The sequence below is a fragment of the Haemorhous mexicanus genome, chromosome 7, assembly GCF_027477595.1.
Source record: "Haemorhous mexicanus isolate bHaeMex1 chromosome 7, bHaeMex1.pri, whole genome shotgun sequence".
Taxonomy (NCBI): Eukaryota; Metazoa; Chordata; class Aves; order Passeriformes; family Fringillidae; genus Haemorhous; species Haemorhous mexicanus.
The window spans coordinates 40,588,233-40,601,907 of NC_082347.1; the positions used below are offsets into that span (position 1 = coordinate 40,588,233).

The 13,675-nt window shown below is 43.7% G+C and overlaps 1 protein-coding gene across 1 annotated transcript; it reads right to left on the bottom strand.

The window, feature by feature from the left end:
• Window positions 1-621: 621 nt before the first annotated feature.
• CLRN3 (clarin 3) lies at window positions 622-10,706 on the bottom strand. Its single transcript, XM_059850791.1, has 3 exons — window positions 10,357-10,706; window positions 2,842-3,021; window positions 622-1,968 (listed from the first exon to the last, which is right to left on the bottom strand). The coding sequence occupies exons 1-3, from the start codon at window positions 10,583-10,585 to the stop codon at window positions 1,694-1,696; spliced, it is 684 nt and encodes a 227-aa protein (XP_059706774.1). The 5' UTR covers window positions 10,586-10,706; the 3' UTR covers window positions 622-1,693.
• Between the last annotated feature and the right edge of the window lie 2,969 nt (window positions 10,707-13,675).

Genomic DNA, 13,675 nt, shown 5'->3' on the forward strand with positions numbered 1-13,675 from the left:
GAAACTCCCAGGCAGGGCAAGCTCCTGCTCTCCAGAGCTGGAATTCTTGCTCCTCCTGCATTATTCTGACTCCAGCCCTCCACCAGAGCCCTCTAAGCTCTCCAGAGCTGGAATTCTTGCTCCTCCTGCATTATTCTGACTCCAGCCCTCCATCAGACCCCTCTGAACTTTTCCAGAGCTGGAATTCTTGCTCCTCCTACATTATTCTAACTCCAGCCCTCCATCAGACCCCTCTGAACTTTTCCAGAGCTGGAATTCTTGCTCCTCCTGGATTATTCTGACTCCATCCCTCCACCAAGCCCCTCTGAGCAGAGCTGTGGAGTGTGGCAGATGCTGGCTGGGCCCAGCACTGACAGATGAATGCTGAAACTGAAAATTTTTGCAGCCAAAGCAAAACTGGCAAATGTTTGGCTCCACCAGAACGTTTCCAGCCCTCCCCAGCCCTTCCAGGCATGCAGAGCAAAGACCAGCCCTGGTTTTATTGACCTGTGCCACCTCTCAAGTCTTAGAAATCCTCTTTTATTTTTATTTTATTCCCCACTCTGCCCTCAGAACCCTTTTAAGGGGATGGGAAATCCCTCTGCTTTGGTTCCTTTGAAGGAGCTCAGCAGCACAAAGGGCTGGCTGCTTTCATCTCCAAACTTTATTTTTGTGACATAAATAGTGAGGATTCACCTCTTGTATCTCCTCATCCCCTCTTCAAAATGCTGCTTTATCTCCACGAGCACCTCTTGGATCACAGGACAGATATGGAGTGTGACTGAAAACCACACTGGAAAGGAGAAGGAAGGATTTTTTTTTCTTTTTAAAGGAATAAAAAAGTCTCTCCTGGCTGCAGAGGTGAGGGACAAAGGGGCAGAAGTGCTGAACACGTGCTCTGAGCAGGATTTTGCACTTTGGATCTGTCCCAAGGTCCCACTGCTCATTCCCAGGGAGGAATGAGAAGGGAATGGAGCTGAGATTGCCCCACTCTGGGGCAGTCCTGCAGCCCTGTGTCTGTGTGAGCACGTGAAATACTCCTCAGACTGGGCAAGGGGATGGCCCTGGCCAGAAATCATCACTGGAATCATCACCTGGGGGGCTTTGTGCCAGGGAGGGAGGTGTGGAGAGGGGCTGGGCTCACCTGCCCCAGGTGTGGCTTTGCCCTTGGCTCTTGGCAGTGCTCAGAGGTCAAGCAGGATTTTCCTGGTGTTTCTGGGCAGTAATAACCTGTAGATACTGGGATGATCTGCTCTCATGGAATTGTTGAATGATTTAGATTGGAAAATCCATCCAGTCCAACCATTCCCCAGCACTGCCAAGGCCACCAGTGTCCCCCAGTGCCACCTCCACAGGGCTGTAAATCCCCCAGGGGTGGGGACTCCCCCTCTGTGCTCTGTGGATTTTGGCCACAAGTGCTCCCGGGCCCAGGAGCCTCCAGCCCTGCAGGAGATCCCTGAGCAGAGCAAGGAGAAAATGGAGCAGCAGCACCTCAGTGACCACTTCTCCTCATCCCAAGGGATCCTGGTGTTTGCAGGCTTTACAAAACAATGGCTCTGATCTTCCTGCTCAGCCAGCAGGCACAAAACCCAACCAGGCTTTTGTGTCCTCAAAACAATCTGGGAATTGAAGTGTGCACACAATTCAGAGCAAATGGGAATCTGCTGTCCACACTAAAGTCATCGTCCTTCACACCTCCTTTTCCAAGGTGTCCTTAAAACAGAATAACATCCTTTGGTGCATTCTCTATGGGCCTTTCCTGCTCTTTCTTCTTGGAATATCTGGCGTGGTCATAGAGGTAGATGATGATGAGAGAAGCAATGTTCAGGAAAAGGGTGAGCAGCATGATCCAGTAGGAATATCCATAGTTGTGTTTGGATCCAAGGTGTGTCTGCAGGGAGCTGGAACAGCTGTGGGCCAGCTCCTCAGACAGGCTGTTCCCTTCCACATTCACAGGGAAAAGGATCAGGGCTGTGAGGGTGAGGACTCCTGGAAAACAGAAATACAAATTTTAGAGGAGGAAATGTAGTGCTATTTCTGTAGTGACATTTCTATTCTATTCCATTCTATTCTATTCCATTCCATTCCATCCCATTCTAATTTATATATTTTATTAATTTATATATTAATCATATATAATATAATATAATATCATACTATATATAATCTGCTTTAATTCTTGCCCTAGTCCAGGGATTTTAATCCATTTATCTAATATTACCAATTCTATGGGGGCATTTAAAGAATTTTCCCCCCACCCAATAGTATCTGACAGGTGTTTTGATATAGGCAGTGATATATCTAAAATTATTAGATTCTCACTGATTATTCTTAGAAAAGGCCATTTAATTCAAGTTTTTAAAATTTAATTTAGCACTGATGAGCATTGTGTATTCACCTCTTTGGTGGTTTGTAAATATCTGTTTGATATGAGCCCAAATTCATGGATGGGTGGTCTTACAGTTGGATTAAATCAAAACAGCTGGATAAATGTCACAGCTGGATAAATGTCACAGCTGGATAAATATCACAGCTGGATAAAGCCCTGAGCAGCCTGGTCTGTGCTCAGGGTTGGCCCAAGAGCCTAGACTTGGAGACCTCCTGTTCTTTACAACTTGAATTATTGTATGAGTCCAGGAGAAGCCAAAATGTGATGTCTTATTAGATATGGGTTTATTTCTTGCAGCCTCCCAAATGTAAAAGTTCAGCTGCTTTGACATTTATCTAAATCTTGCTGTTGCACCTCTGCTTTCCTTGTGCCAACAGAGCTGTAATCTCTGAACTTTGGTGGAACAGTTCCACCCCTCCTCTCCAGGCACCTCATCCTAGCCCAGCTGATGCTGAAACATGAATGGCACTCACCACACAGGGAATTCCAGGTGTAGACTCCAATGGGTCCCAGGAATGTCTGGTAGGGGTTGCTGACAGCGTTGGTGCAGGTGAAGCCAGCGCTGAGCAGGGAGCTCAGCAGGGCCAGCACCAGCACCACGATGGTGGCCACCACCAGGCTCCTGCTCCTGCTGCTGCTCAGGGCCTCTGAGACTGCAACACAGCAGGGGCAGGGACAGAGGAGAGCGTGATGCCGTGGGGTTTTAGCTTTTCTACCCTTCAAATCCTGTACTGCTTCAGGGTATAACTCTAAACTCCATATAAAGTGTCGTTAGCTGTCTTCATGTCTTGGTCAGAAAAACCAATTCCTCTAGGCCTGAAACTCAGGGCACCAAATGATGCCTTGAGTCTTAGCTTTGACATTTTGATATATTTGTACTGCATATTGGATATATTCTGTACTGCAGATATTTGATATATTCTGTACTGCATTAGTGAACTGAACTTGTTATAGTTATATACTATATATAGTCTATATATAGTATTGTTATAGTTATATACTATATATAGTCCATATATAGTATTGTTATAGTTATATACTATATATAGTCCATATATAGTATTGTTATAGTTATATACTATATATAGTCTATATATTGTGTATAAATATAGTAGTAAGACTATATATACTATTTACTATACATTACAGTAGTAAGACTATATATAGTATATGTAGTGTATATTGTATATATATATACTACAGTCTATATGTATTATATTTTATAGTGTATATAGTATATATATACTACAGCCTATATATATTTTATATAGTCTAATATATATAATAGATATGGTATATATATAATAATATAATATAATATAATATAATATAATATAATATAATATAATATAATATAATATAATATAATATAATATATAAAATATATATTATATATAGTGTATATAAAATATACAGTATAGTGTATATATATATGTATACTGTATATATAGATACTCTATATAGTATATATATATACTCTATATAGTATATATCTATACACTTTATAGTCTTGTATATATGAAGTTTTTTAACTCCAGAGCCAGCAGCTCTTCTCACAGCCCAGGCACACATAACAATCCTTTTCCAGCCCCAGAACCAAGGACTTGGCTGCAGCTCCAGCCCCAAAATTGCCAAGAGCAGGGGCTGGAGGAGAGCAGCCTGGCAGGGTGGGACTGCATCCCCTGGAGCTGGGATTGGACAATGAACCCAATATGGAAATGGACCAAACCCCATAAAAGTGAAATCTTGTGACTCATTGTCCATCTTGGGTGGAGCCATGGCCAGGCTCTTGCACTGCCCAAGGTGTGTCCTTTGAAAGCCTTTTAATAAATCCCTGCTTTATTCCTTAACTCTGCCCAGCCTCTGCTCCAGGGAGCCTCTCAAGGCATCACCTACAGCCTCAGGGCCCGAAAAATACAAATAAAAGTGAGTTGGAGGGGAGCAAACTGGGGGTAAATGACTTCATTACCTGAGGCTGTAATTGGAGGATTAACCCCTGATATGTGAATGGACCAAATTTATAAAAGTATGAAAAAATTCATGACCATGGTCCATTTTGGGTGCAGCCCCCTGGGAGGCTTTGTTCTGAGATGTACCTGAATGCCCTTCATTAAACAGACCCACTTTTATTCCCTTAATCCTGTCTGGCCTCTTTCTAAAGTGAGCCTGAGAAAGGCATCAAGGAGAGAGCCCCAGCATGGGCCAGAGGGGGCTGGATTGGAGATTTGGGAAAGTTTGCTCCCAGAAAAAGGGCAGGGAAGCCCTGGGACAGGGAGTCACCATCCCTGGAAATGTGCTGAAGGTGAGTGGCTGTGGCACTTGGGGACGTGGTTGAAGGTTGGACTCAGTTATCCTGGAGAGCTTTTCCAGCATTAATGTTCCATGGTTCTCTGATAACCTGCCCTGCCCAGCCTGGTGGGTTTGGAAAACCTTGTGACTTCCTGCCAGGGCTGTAATTAAAAGCTAATGAGCAGATGTTTGGGTGATCTGAAGGGATTGGGATGGAGAAAGTTCAGGAGGTTTGGACCCAGCAATGAACCCAAATCCCACATGGGGTGAAGGTGCCTGGGCTGAAATAAATTCTTGCCAGCTAATCCTGCAGTTAGCTGGGTAGCAAACTTCTGTTCCCTAATACTTCTGTAAAAATTTCCTCTGGACGAGGCCAGACAGGAATTTTCTGCCTAAACTGGATCAGAAATCTGGGTGTTCCTCTGCCAGTGTCTGGTCACCTCCACAAATGCCTATTTAAAACTCTGCTCCAATTTAAAACACTGCTCCAGTTGTGTTTCCTTTGAAAACAGCAGCAGTCATGCTGCTATAAATGCAATAAATGTGACAGGGAAAACCTTCCCAAAGCCCTCTGAAGCTGCTGCCTGGACAGGTCAGGTTCAGTTGCAGGACAAATAAATCTGAGTGTGGTCATTCATGGGCAGATGAGGATGGTTGAGCTCATCTCCTGACTGGATCTGTCTTCGTGCCCTGCAGGAAAATCTTGGTGCAGACAGGACTGGCTCCTTTCTTTTCAAATAAAGGAGCAGCTCCTGCTGTTTTCCACCAGGACAGGATGGGGTTCCTGGAGGGTTTGGTTCCCACAGGGCTGAGCTTTGTGGGCACGTGGCCCTGATCCCAGATCCTGCTCCCTCTCCCTTTCCCCAGCTTGTTCCCAGATCATCCCCTGCTGTAGTTCCATGGCTCTTGAGGTCAAACCCTTCAGAACTGTCTCCAATTTTTGCCTAAATCCTTCCAGTTCCTCAATAAGGTGCTGGTAACAAGAGACTCGGCCCCAAATGTAATACCCTCAAAGTGTTATTTTGTTGGGGTGAATCATTTCCCTCCTCTCAATTTAAAGATTGAAAAAGCAGTTATAATGTGCTTTATGTTGTAACAAATGCAGTGACAATGTCTTGGAGCTTTGTTCAAATTGATGTTGTGAGAGACTTCAGGAGGAAAATCCCTCTCTGTGCTGTTCTTGAACAGAGCCATTATTGCAAAATATTCAGGTACTGCATAACTGGGAGGAATCACAGTAGAAAAAAAAAAAGTAAAAACCCCATAAAGAGGAATAAACATAACAAAAAGAGCTGTTGGCAAGGAATAAAAAGGAGAATTCCTCTCACATTTTATCTAATACTGCAGTACAAGTTAATTTCTGCTGAAGGCACTGGCAGGCAAGGCTGTGTTATGGAAATCAGCTGTAAATGTAAGCAATTTTCCTGGAAGAAAAGGAAAGCAGGGCATCCAGGGGATATCACTCAATGGAATGGAAGTGAGCAGGTTGTACCCTGCACTCAGGCTGAAGCAGCCTGGCCATCACCTGTGATCTATTTCTTGAAGAAGAAATAAGTCTGGAGCTAAACCAGCCAGGCTTGTGTAATTTCCCTCTGGCAGCCCCACTTAATTTTATCTCTCAGAACTTCTCCAGAAGTGCCTGGCTACACCTCCTGCACCCCCTAATTGATCTTGTTTAGGTCTGACACTGAGCTGCAGTTTAGGGGGTGGCATTTTGGCAGCCTCCAGCTGTCATAGCCATGTCTGCAAGAGCACAAGGCTGAGGGCTTGAAAGAAAATGCTCTATTCATGGCAGTTGATTCTTTTTGAAATCCCTAAATAAAGCAGTCTGTGCAAACAGAAGGAATCTCCTGCAGCTGATCTATTTGAGTGGGATCAAACTCAAATATTTTGAGTGGTAACCTGCAGCTGGATAACCTCTGGATCTGTGTGAAACAACAATTCTGGAATGGAAAGAGTGTTTGGTCAGATTTCTCCTTAATTTCCTGTCTCTTCTTCTAGCTTTCATCCTTTATTCTTACATGTTTGGGTAGGATTTTTCCAGACTTTCACCGAGCTTAGTCAGCCTTCCCAGCAGCTTTTACAGCTCTACAATCACCCATGACACATCAGGGATTAATCACTGCAAAAAGCCCAAACAAACAACAACTCCTGAGGAGAGAGTTCAACAGAGCTTCCCCCTTTGCAGGAGATCCCTGGAAACTGATGAGAACACCAACGAATCCCAGCCATTTCCAAGCTTTTGTCGGGTCTTTTAGAGTATATTTAAGTTTTGTCATGTATTTTAGAGTATATTTAAGTTAGAAAGTGAAGTGATTCCTCTGTGCTGAGGTAAAATTGGAAAGCCTCCTTGGGTGTTGCTGGCCTTGCTGGCTGCCAGCAGTTGGATAAATCCTGACATTCCAGACTCCCTGGGCGTGGCTCTTCCTGAGCCTGGCTCACCCTCTACGTGTTTGCCTTGGACCAGTCAAAGCCTTGCCTCTGACAGACATTTTTACTCCCAGCTGGTTCCTCTGTAAGACAAATCACTCAGGAAGGCTCTGAGGAGTCTGGCTGTTAAATAACTTTTGCATTCTGCCATCCCCAGGGCCTGAGGAGTGGCTGCAGTGATTTATGGCTCTGTTAAGGCTGGGAAAGAGCCACCCTGGCTGGGCACTCCATGCACAGGGCACTGCCAGAAATGACATTCCTTTTCTTTCACCTTTATGCTTGCAAATTTCTTGGAATGTTGTGGTTTCTAGAGAAATGAGGGTTTGTTTATTTGTTTTTGGGTTTTGTTTTGGTTTGTTGGGTGGTTTTTTTGTTTTTTTTTTTGTTTTTTTTTTTTTTTTTGTAAAGGCTATTGATGATCTGCTTTTGAATGGCCACTGATAAAAGTCAGCCTGGGCTATTGCTGAAAATAATCCCCAAGTTCTTGACTTTGATTTACCCTTCAGGGATTGTCCTTCTTTTCCCACACCCAAATATGACAGTGCCATTTGAGAAATGCACGTGGGGTGCAGAGCAGAGCCCCCAGGCAGGGCACAGCTGCTTTTAAATCATGCTGGGATTTTAAGGGATGTTTAGAACTCCTCTTGATGATGTCTGAAATGCTGGAATAGAGAAAGCTCAGCACTTCGTTCCTCCATAGGAACAAAGTGCTGGAAATCCATTTATTTAAGGATATCAGCAAAGGAAATGCATCTCCTGCCTTAGGAGGACAGGAATATAAATTAATTTGAAGATGGAATTCTAGGAAGTATTTTTCCTATTTCAATTATAAATGGAAGAGAATGATTGAACAAACTGGTTTGGGTTGGAAAGGACTTTAAATCCCACCCAGTGCCACCCCTGCCATGGCAGGGACACCTTCCCTGTCCCAGGTGCTCCCAGCCCCAGTGTCCAGCCTGGCCTTGGGCACTGCCAGGGATCCAGGGGCAGCCCCAGCTGCTCTGGGCACCCTGTGCCAGCACAGCACCCTCCCAGGGAAGGATTTCTTTAGCAAATAATATAAAATATGACAATCATGCTCATTCTAGAGCCTGAAAATTAATTTCAAGGCAGTTCTTCTCATTCTGGATACCTGCCCAACAGAACCAGTGGGGGATGTGGGAACCCCCAAATTTAGATTATTGATAAAGCATCACTTTCCTTCAGCAGCTGTGGGAGGAAACTCACAAATCCAGAAGCTCACTGATTTTGTTCATCCCTAAATAACTGATGGGGAGAGTTGAGATCATAAATGATAAGCACAAACCCCCAAATCTGGTGAGGGAAAACCCAACACCCCCAATGCAGACCATGCAGAGAACTGAAACCCTTCACTGATACCAGAGTGTTGTGAGTTCATTTAATTCTAATTAAAATCGATCTGGTGGCAACACCCAGGCCCTGGGACTGGGCTGTGGGAGCTGCTTCAGACAAAGGCAGGGCACAGTCCCTGGACTGCAGCCAGCCTGGAACCTCCTCTGCCATCAGCTCCCCAGGGCAGGATTCCACCTTTCCCACGGAGCCCAATTAAAATCAGCTGCCCACATGGCTCAAGGTTTGGGGCTTCAGCCAACTACAACCACATAGAAATGATTTTATTTCTTTATTTACTCTTCTAAAAATCACTTTCATTATTCTACTGTGGCTGTAATAAAATGGGATGGAACGATTTGGGATTTTGTACTTGCTATGGAACAACACCAATCCATGCTCCACCTCTTGCTGGGAGTGCTGCTGTGCTCAGGGTTTGGTGAGAACAGGAATGAAATGGAATCCAGTCAAACATGGGGACTGGCTTGTGCAACACAGCTCTGCCACCGTGGGAATTCAGGTGCTTCTGCAGCTGCAATTTCAGGAATAAATTAGGCAGGGGAAGAGCCTAATTCATTAGGCTGGAGGTTTAGATCTGCTGTGCTGGGACATCTGACAACAGCCTAACAAAAAATGGAATTATTTCTTAAAGAATCTTAAAATCCCAGATTGGTTTGGGTGGGAAGGGAGTTTAAAGAACATCCAGTGCCCCCCTGCCATGGCAGGGACACCTTCCCCTGTCCCAGGTGCTCCCAGCCCCAGTGTCCAGCCTGGCCTTGGGCACTGCCAGGGATCCAGGGGCAGCCCCAGCTGCTCTGGGCACCCTGTGCCAGTCCTTATATCTAATTTAAATCCACAGCTCATATTTTAAATTACTTGACCTGCTCATATTTTGAATTACTTGAGCTGCTTGTATTTTTGGTAGCTTTCTTTTGAGTGGCTTTTCTCCCTTTCCAGTGTGTCACCAGCATTATTGCTCTGAACGTGATGAGGCAGCAAGGCAGATAAAATAAGTGCAAACCCTTGATCCTTGCAGCAGCTTTCAGGTTTATCTCCCCTTGGCTGTTGTTTTGTGTGTTTTGTTCTTTTTCCTGCAGCAGCCTTCAAACTTTATCAAAACGGTGCTGATTCAGTAGCAGGCAGCAAAATGTTTAAAATCAAAACAATGAATTAACACCATGAAATTGGAAAGTGAATTAGGTTTGTAAATCCCTTAATTAAGTGATGAGTGTTGCTTTTCCTGTTCCTCACTGAACTTCCGAGAATCAAAGTCAATTTGACAGAAAGCCCCATTTTGTGGTTTTTTTTCCCTTTATTCCAAGGTGCAGGCCAAGATCACAGGTGGTAAGTTGTTATTGTTGAATTTCTGTGCTTTTTGGGGGGTCTTATTTTATAGCACTTAAATCCCCCACCTTAATTCTTGTTGTCACTTAAAATATTGTGAGCTGGATACATCTGTCAGCAGAATGAGAAAGGAGATCTTGGGCTTGGGTTGGGTATTGGGAAGGAATTCCTGCCTGTGAGGATGGTGATGCCCTGGAATGGGTTTCCAAGGGAGGTTGTGGCTGCTCCTGGATCCCTGGAAGTGTCCAAGGCCAGTCCAATTCCTTCCCTGGATCCAACCCAAGCCTAAGATCTTACTCGTGCCGCTGACAAACCTATCCATCTTAAAATAGTTTAGGTAATTTTGAAATATGGTCTATGGATTTAAATGAGATGTAAGGACTGGCACAGGTGCCCAGAGCAGCTGTGGCTGCTCCTGGATCCCTGGCAGTGCCCAAGACCAGGCTGGATGGGGCTTGGAGCACCCTGGGACAGCGGAAGGTGGGAAAGGGTGGGAATGGATGGGATTTAAGCTCCCTCCAAACCCAAACCAGTCTGGGATGCTCTGATCTACTTCCAGCTGTGCCAGCACTTACCTTGGAAGTTGGTTTGGGACACCTGGAGTCCTGCCTCCACGAACTGCTCACAGGTGCCACTGAAGAGGCCGTAGGTGAGGCTGACGGTGACGGCGGTGCCGGTGCGCGAGAAGCGAACCTCGCTGCTCACCCACTGCGGCGTGGCCAGCACCACGCAGATCACCACGAAGGAGCTCACACAGGTGCAAAAAGCAGAGGCAAACATGGAGGTTTTCTTCCTGGATGGCATCTTTCCCCAGATTTTTCCCCCAGTTCAGAGGATTTGGTTCCCTTTAGTCCCGTGTAGCATGAGGGGGATTCCTCCTTGGCGCTGTCCGAGCACAGAGCTGTTCTGGTGAACTTTAAGCAGAGGCAATAAAAATGTAAAATAATTGAACTTTGCCCTGGGGAAAAGGTGTTGCCATGGTGACAACCAAAGCAGCCTGGCAAAGGCCGCTGGAATTGTCCATGGGTGATTTATGGTCCTTGATGAACCCCTGGAGTCTGGGTTCATCCAGAGCCTGGCTCTGGCACCATCCCAGCTCCTCCTGGGACAGCTCTGAGCTCCCTGCTTCTTCCCCTTCAAATCCTGACAGCCAGCCTGGAATCTGCCAATCTCTGTCTTACCTCTCTCTAATGTGTTATGATAAAGTTGTAAAATGTTCCTTCTCCATTCCAATTGCCTAAGCACATACCCAACCATCCCTTTGGGAAACCTCTTAAACTCTTTAAGTTTCAGAAAACATGGTGTTGGTCTTGGCTTTTGGTGAGGTGAGGAGGTTCTGTCTACTGTCAATAGGTTTTTCTAAGAAATACTTCTGATTCCCAATTAAATTCCATATATTTTTAGAGAATAGCTCCTTCCCTTTTGCTTTTTGTCAGGGAGGAAACAAATACCTGAAGCAGGGCTTCATTTCAGGGAAGCAGTGGATGTGTACAGAGAGAAATCCTGGAAAAAAATATATTCTGGACTAGAAACCAAGGAAATATATTCATTTTTTTGACCCCAAAAAAATGACCTAAACAGTGACCAGAGAACACAATTTCAAACAGAACCTTCATTGCTTAATGAAAAGACTGGAGCCAAATTTCAAGAATTTTAGATAAACTCAGTCCCCATCATTTTGGCCTGAAACCTGGAACATAAATTAATAATTTATTGTCAGTGTAGAGTAACAGAGATTCCATTAGCTTTTGTTTTTCTTAATTATAATGTCATTATTCCACTTCATACTGGAGCCCTGCTCCTGGATCATCCAGAGCTTTTGAATTAACCTTTAGGGCACAATCTGAGGAGTTCTTGTCCTGAAGCTTCCCTGCTGTGTCCTGTGAGGACAGGGAGAATTCCTGAATTTTTTATGGATTTGAATAGCCAAGAATTTCTCAGGAGGAGTAAATACCTGGGAAAACACAAATTCTGCAATGCAGTGTTATTGAACTGAGATTTTTCTGGTTTTATGATTATTTTTATCCCAAAGTTTTAGGCAGTGATTAGATTTGAAATCCATGGATTTTATTTCTGTAATCTTGTGATTTTAATTTTATTTTTCAAACTTCTTTGATGATATCTTTGAGGTCATTATTTATAGGAATATATAAATATAATTTTTTTTAATTAAGTGTTATTCCTAAATAACTGAAATGTTTCATTAATATGGTGGAAATCAGTCAGGATTTGATTGAAGCTCTGAGGAATAAAGAGAAATTTCTTGCCCTGTATAAAATAATAAGAAACCTGCCTCACTTTCTGCCCAGCACCCAGTTAAAGTTTAACCACAGAAATATGGGGAGGCTGTGTCTGGCTGATCCACCTCTCCAGGTTCATTAATCCAGCAGTTCCATTCTCCACAGGACATAGTCCAAGACTTCATAATCCAAGGATGTTTTCTAATAAACTGAGCTGAAACCTGCCCTCCTGCCATCAGCAGTGCCACATGTCCCTATAAAATATGGCTTTAAAAAGTCAATATTTAAGAGCTGATGTTTGTCTTGGGAAAAACTTCCAGGGAATTATTTCTCAGCTCCTTCACTGTTGCTGAACTGAGCAGGCAGCCCTTTAAAAATAGTGAACAGCAGAGCCTCAGAGCCTGTGAACAGCCTGGAGCTCCTGCCCTGCAACCTGACTCAATTCTGTGAGTTTTTGGTGACTCAGCTCAAATTGTTATGGCTCCAATCATTGAACCTCTCCTGTGGCTCAGGGAATTGCTCTGTAAATGAGACCATCATTTGCTTTTTTCTTGCTTGTCACCTTGAGGTTCATTCTCTGCCTAGGCTATGATTCCTTCTCTTTTTTTTTGTCTTTTTTTTTTCTCACAGCTACCTGTAAAAGCATCATAAACCCTGGAATGAAAGCTGCAGTTTGACAGGACACACCTCATCTTGAGAGAGACAGGAGAAAGGAGATTGGTTTCCTCTGACTCAGAGAAAATATTTCCTGATCAGCTCCTTCTCAACTCTGCCCCCACTGACCCTGACTCAGCCCTGACAGCAACCAAAGAGAAAAATCAGATTATTTGGTATGAACCAGGGGGGCAGCAGAGAGATCTGCAATCCTCCCTACATAAAATTACCCCTCATTTTCAATCTTGCTGATGTGAGTATTTCCCTTCTGTTTAGATCAGTTTCCTTTAATTCAAAAATACAAAAGGAATGTTTTTAAATGCAAACTTCTCGTGCACATCAACTCTTTGGTGTTGCAAACACATTCTTACATGGGGAAAAAAAATATGTTATGGTGGTTTGCCCACAGTTCCAGAAGGAGCAGAGATCAGGGAGGAATTGCTCCCTGGGAGGGTGCCCAGAGCAGCTGTGGCTGCCCCTGGCAGTGCCCAAGGCCAGGCTGGAGCAGCCAGGGACAGGGGAAGTGTCCCTGTCCCTGGCAGGGGTGGCACTGGGTGGGATTTAAGGTCCTTCCCAGCCCAAACCACCCTGGGATTCTGGGATGTTCTCCCAAGAACATCCTTTGGATAGTTTAGTTTTTATTGTAGATAATTTGCAGATTACATAAAGGAAGTTTATTAGATTAAATATTAGGATGGATTAAATATGAGGATTAATTTAGATTTATTTATTCATTATTTGCTGTTCTATATTGTATTTATTATAGTTTTATTTATTCTGGTATTTATTACTTATTTTTTTATTATTATTTATTTAGATTTATTGATTTATTAGGTTACATATTAGGATTTATTAAGAATATTGTTTTTAATATTTAGGTAAAAAGGAATATTTTTTTAAAGTGATTTAAAAGATTTAAAGGAGAAGAAGGAATGGAAAGGTTGAAAAGCCTTATTTCTGTTTTTTTTTAAACAAATTGGGTGTAATTACTAGTAAACTT

What these genes read in the sequence shown, in the direction of transcription:
- CLRN3 (XM_059850791.1), bottom strand. Translation starts at nt 10,585, where the DNA reads ATGCCATCCAGGAAGAAAACCTCCATGTTTGCCTCTGCTTTTTGCACC. An exon ending in GTCCCAAACCAACTTCCAAG is followed by an intron (nt 3,022 to 10,356) that starts GTAAGTGCTGGC and finishes GCTGTGTTGCAG; the next exon opens with TCTCAGAGGCCCTGAGCAGC. An exon ending in CACCTGGAATTCCCTGTGTG is followed by an intron (nt 1,969 to 2,841) that starts GTGAGTGCCATT and finishes TCTGTTTTCCAG; the next exon opens with GAGTCCTCACCCTCACAGCC.